We start from the raw sequence: 6,768 nt of genomic DNA on the forward strand, positions 1-6,768 counted from the left end.
TAGGCACCCACCAGCCCAGCACTAAACTCCGAGCGTGGTAAACAAAATCGGATATTTCAGGCAGTAAAAGGCCTGAGGGGTATTCTATCAACCTCGCTAAAGGCCAAACCTGGCTTATTTCTATAAGTCTCGCTAATTTTAGTGAGAATTCCGTTCCATTAATGAGGTTAACGTTAATCCCAGCTTGGTAACCATGGGAATTTATGCCACAGAACTAACCTGCTCTGTAGCAGGTTAACTTTCAAGCTAAATTAAGCTGTGTTGCAAAAAAAAAACAATCAGTCGAAAAACGAGTCCAAAAAGATGGTTCCATCAACCTGTGCTCTCGTCACCTGTAGCCTATAACTTCAAAAATAGAAGTAGGCCTAAATGTTTTTTTTCGACAGTGCACCAAGCATGGATTTACAATTCACTAGCTCCAAAGAATGTATGAAGATTATACGATTAAAAATGTTTTAACTTCACATGCGTGTGGTTCTAGGAATCATGCTACTCTGCGTTACTTACGTTCGGTGGTGGTGTAACGAGCAGCGAGACGGCATAGGAAAGGAATTACTTTCTTGCGTGTTCGCAGGTTCGCTTCCCATACGAAGTATTATGGCTACATTGTTTATCACCTTGATAATGGCATTTTTAGATATAATCTTTGATGAAAGACATATGTCTACTGCTGATAAAGGGTCATGCACATTTGGTTGTTCAATGACAGCTTTGTGGGCTATATTATATCTGATGCAAGCCCAAGGATAATTATTCTGTAGCCTAGGCAGCTAATTAAAACTGCTTCATGAGTCGACGATTGTTCATGAATGTCAAATCAACTGTGTGCTACACAGATTAAATACTAGGCATAAATTGAATTGAAAGCCATTGCATTTCAGATAATTTTTATTTCAAACACTTTGGGACTTATGGGAGACAATAGGCTATTATGTTGATACTAATTTATTTTATGACCACCTACACCTAGACAATAATTTGGAGTGAAGTCTTTAATATAAGAATGTAGGCTATAGATAGTTTTGAATATATGCCAAAGTTGTTTTTGAGTTTATACTATTTATTCATTCACTCGTTTTGTTCAAGCATAGACTATATAGTCTGTGTTCAAGAGTGAAGCCAATCAAACTCGCAATTGATTTCAAACCATTAGCATTGTTATTTTAAATGTGTGCTTTCATTATTCTCCAATTTCTGTAGGCAATCTATTTTTTTCTCTCGATGTTAAATTTGATGACTTTCAATGAAAATCCTGTAGATGGCGCTTGCCTATCGAACATAAATCGTTTAGTATTGTCTTAATTTTACGACATATATCGTCTTTTCATCAATCTACTGTTTTGGTCTACTTTTCTACCTCGTGCACGAGCAGAGATGAAGCTGAACTAAACCTTGCTTGAATAAACGAGGCCAAGATGCCGCTAACTTGAGTTAATGGAACGGCTTCAGCCCCAAGTGAACGTCTACGCTAGTTCAAGCCATTTCTGTTAAGCGCCGCCTTCATTAGCGAGGTTGATGGAATATCCCCCTGGTAAGAACCAAACTAGATTTTGTTCAAATCTACACACATATGGCTACTGAAAAACTGTAACAAAATGGTTGGTAATTAGTACGTTTACGATACAGGCTACGGCAACATACAGGCTATGGCAAGTAGGCTACAAATGCACAGGAAAAGTCTTAGGTCCAAGATATTCCATTCAACTCTTCAACTTTCCAATCCTCCAATCCTTTCCATTCAAGCGTAGCCACCGCTCACGTTAAAATTGAAAAATGGCATGCTTTGCGCGGAAATGAGCATACAGCTTTCTTACGGCTGTTTTATGTTGTAGGCCTACGCACATTTCATAAATGAGTGCCACTGTAACGTTGGCTGCAAAGATTATGCAGACCACTATGACTGATTGACACACACACACAGATCAATGACGTGACATGCCGACTTCTGTGTCGGAGTCCATTACTTTGGTTTAAAATAATTGTAAATTATTCATAACAAGCATCATTTTATTCTATAAAACCTGTATAATTTGAACATATATTCTGTTTATTATAATATATATATATATATATATATATATATATATATATATATATATATATATTATTTTTTATCATCTTAAACTCTCAAAATGTCAGATGGTGCAACTGTCCGAGCAAATTAACAATGTGAAAATTATTAAATATAGAATTTAAAAGGTAAGGAAACAAAAAATAAATACCGGTATAAGGGTTAGGGCTGGGCACCGAAAGTTGATGCTTTTATGGCACCAACCCGAAATGCTCCGATCCTATTGGGTATCGAAAAATGTATTATATTTTGATGCCAAATTCCGATACCTAAAGAAATAAATCTTAGCGTCTGTTAGCTAATAAACACTTGTGGGGCAGCCGTGGCCTACTGGTTAGCGCTTCGGACTTGTAACCGGTTCGAACCCTGACCAGTAGGAACGACTGAAGTGCCCTTGAGAAAGGCACCTAACCCCTCACTGTTTCCTGAGCGCCTGCCTGTAGCAGGCAGCTCACTGCGTTGGGATTAGTGTGTGCTTCACCTCACTGTGTGTTCACTGTGTGCTGAGTGTGTTTCACTAATTCACGGATTGGGATAAATGCAGAGACCAAATTTCCCTCACGGGATCAAAAGAGTACATTACAGATTACACAGGTCACACAGAAGAAGGGTTGAAATGAAGGATCTTTGAACATCACTTCTCCCTTTTGATTTTGAAAACTCTTCCTCACCTCCAATCATGACAACTACAACATCATCCACACCATGATGGTTTCTGGGCGAAATGGTGTCCTTTTCTCTCCCAATAGCTGGCCACCGATTAGCTAATTAATCTAGCTATTCCCTCAAGTGACAAGCATTATACACAATGCTGGCTTGCATTAGAACAAATCTCTTCTCCACATAGAGTTGACAGTGTAGTGTGGCTTAATCCACAGACATCACGCTCTGTTTCGTGGCACCTGCATTGCTATACTAAAGTTGTCTATGGTGCTGAGGAGTTTGTTTTGGTTAGCTCACATAGCAATCTCTCTTAGCACAAAAATCACTACATGTCAGATGACAAATGTGTGTAGGGCAAAACGTCTGACTGTATTTTAGACCGATACATTATCAACAGTTTGGCAGGCATGATTATCCAAAATCTGTGTTATTTTGCCATAGGAAAAAAGCATGGACACATTGTATACAAAGGGGTGTGTAGTCTGGAGAGGTGTATTGTTTTTTTCCATATAATGTAATTAATGCCAAATAAATCAAAGTGTGGCTCCATTTCATTAAGGTGGATGCCAACACAGCAAAATGCCACTTAAAAAAACATTTAAAAAAATGCACTAATCTGTTAGGCTACATTTACATTTCTTCACTTTAATACTGCAGATGTTAAGTAGGCCTATACAGCAATAATCTCTTAAGTATTGTTTATTTTTATGATTTCTACAGATGTGCATATGCAAAAAAGTTTGTATTTATGTTAAATTTCACCACAAAAGGAGAATGTATTTTTGTTGTTGAAATTGATTTACAAATATATGGTATCGGAAAAAGTATTTTTTAGGAACCGACATCGAAATCAAGGTATCGAAATTAGAACCTTATCGAAAAATTTTGAGCGATACTCAGCCCTAATATTATGTTGTTGAAGACCTTTCAAATAAACAAAGTTTACTAGTTTAATAGCTCTTAAATTGTTTGGAAAATTGAAAAAAAAACTTTTGTCTGGAATCTGACATGTCAAACACATTCATAAAACATTTATTTTTAATTGAATAGGGAAAAGAATAAACAGGATACTGCCTCATCAAGAGGACCACAAGTGACCTTTACTGATGAGTGAAAAGTTTGTAAATCGCTCTCTCAAATATTGATAAAAAATATCTACTTTCTCTTCATAGTTGAACTTGTACAGTTTACATATCAGGTGGTACAACCAATGTAAAACTAAGAAACAGTTAATTTAATATACAACTCTTTATTGTATTGAAGAATTGAATAAACTTGCTAGGTGGTGCAACCAGGTTAAATACTAATTTAAACCAAGAAATAGTAAATCAAAGTGAACAAAGTGTTGAAAAATGTGCTGTACCTAATTATTTTTTAATTTGTTAAGTATTTATTTATTTATTTATTTACATTTTAAATGTAAAATTGGATGTTGGAAAACCAAAATACCTACCCTATACAATAAAGTATTCATAAGTTTTCATAAGTTACTTTTAATACCAAGGTCAACTACAAAATAATATTGTGTTGAGCACTATAGACACTCTTACCAAAAAAACAAAACAAGTGTGGGTTTTTGTTAAGAAACTTTTAGTTGCGCCACCATTTTTTGGGTGTTGAAATTGCAAATACAGTCTAAAAATGTATTAAAACCCCAGCAAATGTAACACAGCCACTAAGACTTGTTTAACCACAGTCTTTCAACTTCAAACAAATGCATTCTGCCCATTTTTAAAGATTATTTTGAAAACACATTTTTTAAAAACTTTGTCAATGACCCACACACACACACACACACAACACCCACACACCCGCCCCGCTCCCCAGAACTCCGCCCCTCCATGCCCACCCACAATTTTCTCTTCCACAACGTCCAGGGTGTAGTCTACATGATTTGTTTTGTGTTTTTATTTACATTTCAGACAGAGACCCAACTTTTTGTAGGCCACATATCCATATGCACTTGTTTCCTATGCCTGTACCATCCACTTTGTGTGGCCATATCCTTCAAAAGAGATGATTTAGAGTGTGTTACTAACACTAATGTTGGATCAGTGGAGGGTGAAAGGTTAATATGAAACCCTAAATGAGCCTTCATTGCACTTTGTTCTTCAAGAAAAAAAAAAAATATATATATATATATATGAGGCATAATAATGTTGAGGCCTTAGTTGAGAAATTAAAACGCATGGCTACTTGTATTTTAGGGGTCAATATGGCAGTCATACTTGCCTAAAGGCATTGGCTTTTCATGTTTCAATTATGTGACATGAAAACTAGCAATAGGCAAAACCATTGCTTGATACCATGGGTACTATTTTCATTAGCTTCAAACAACTACGCCTGGTCATCTTCTACGTCTATTTGTCATGTTAGTTTGGAGACTATAGGAAACCCACTCTGGGAGTGATGTTTGGTGACGGTCAAGGTGTAGGCTAGTGGGGTACGGTAGGTACACATTGAATCATGAACGTCAGAACAGGCTAGCAGAGCTACATAAACCCCCAAAACGTCTAAGCCATGGCCATAACCCACAATAGAATATGGCTATACGTGTTTTCCCATCTGTATCGAAATGATCCTTACATCATAGATGACAACAATCATAACATTCGCCGACGTAAATGCGCATTTATGCAAGTGTGAATGAGTCTATAGGCTGTAATTTGCACTTACGGAAGCTGTCGTAACTGGAACAAATCTTCCTCCATTATGGTGACTTTTTCAGCAGATAACCTTTCTTTTAAATTCAACTACGTTAGTCTACATTTTGGTGCGTGCGAGCGAGGGAGCGAGATTTCAGCACCATGAGCTTGCGGAAAGGTAACACGCCAAAACAGGACCGCCTACGGAGGGGCGGTGCGACCACAGCTTGATGTCGTAGTGGTGTAGATAAGTATAGGCTATGCCAGTGTTTCCCAACCTTTTTTCCTTGAAGGCCCCCTTGCGTGTGTCTAAGACAAGCCCTACCCGAACTCCTACCCGCATACACACACAAAAAGAATATTATTGTGATTAATTACAATAATAAATAGCTACATGAATTTAAATGTGGAACAAAAAATTGTTTTAATTTAAAACCTCTAGTGGGGTCCGCGGAGCAGGTTGGGAATCACTGGGCTATGCTTTCTGTCACAAACACCACTTGTTACGCTACACCACACCATGGTCAGTTATATGGAAGTGTGCATGCATTATATAAAAAATATCCTCTTCAAAACTATGATCGGTTTAAAAATTCTTAAAATATTGAATTAAGCATCAGAGGTCTCCATCACTTCTGTAAGTTCTGTAATTATTGCCCTTACAAAGTGTAACTGTGGTTATGGGACAAATAAACAATCCCAGGTTGCTCCGACATGCAGTATAGCAGTCTATCTACCAAGGTAAGGGTTGGGTACTCACTCCTCAGCCGCCTCACTGTCAGAGGGGCCTTATTCACCTTCCATCAGGGGCCTCTGGCCACTCTCCACCCATGACATCAATAAGCTGATATCAGCATTGTTCCTCTGCATGTCTTTGGTTGAAATACCATCCTGAGACATGGAGTATGACATAGGCTGATCTGGTGTGGTCACCTGCCAGTGGACTGACAGGAACCTGAAGAGGGGTGTCCACTATAGACACATCAGTTTGTGTTGCTGCATGAATGTTCATGGGTCAGGCCTGACTGGTAATATCACAGTCATCATCTGAAGATGGGTGGCGAGACATAGCGTCCACGTTTGCATGTCCTAAACTATCCTTGTGAGCTATCACTCACCCAGTCATAAGGGTCAAGCTCCAGGGCCCACCTGCTGCGTCTGCCTATTCGGGCATTAGCCAGGGAGAGGTGTCCAAGAAGGGGCTTATGGTCAATGACAATAGTAAGAGCCTGAAGTCCTAGGTAATGTCTGAAGTGATGTACGGCCCACACAATGGCCCGCATCTTCCTATCAAAAGTAGACCACTTCTGTGGGTCAGGGCATAGCCCTTCATGTGAAATCACATGGCTTAAAAGTATCAAAATTTATTATAAATGTATTAATACCTAC

The 6,768-nt window shown here is 38.3% G+C and overlaps 1 protein-coding gene across 1 annotated transcript in view; it reads right to left on the reverse strand.

Moving 5' to 3' along the window:
* The window catches only part of svopa (SV2 related protein a), an 85,956-nt gene extending 80,388 nt beyond the window's left edge, over positions 1 to 5,568 (reverse strand). Inside the window, exon 1 of the mRNA XM_042101396.1 lies at positions 5,411 to 5,568. Coding sequence (XP_041957330.1) covers positions 5,411 to 5,445 — 35 coding nt within the window. The 5' untranslated portion in view covers positions 5,446 to 5,568. The remainder of the gene's footprint in view (positions 1 to 5,410) is intronic.
* Positions 5,569 to 6,768: the final 1,200 nt, after the last annotated feature.

This window comes from Alosa sapidissima, chromosome 8, assembly GCF_018492685.1.
Source record: "Alosa sapidissima isolate fAloSap1 chromosome 8, fAloSap1.pri, whole genome shotgun sequence".
NCBI lineage: Eukaryota > Metazoa > Chordata > Actinopteri > Clupeiformes > Clupeidae > Alosa > Alosa sapidissima.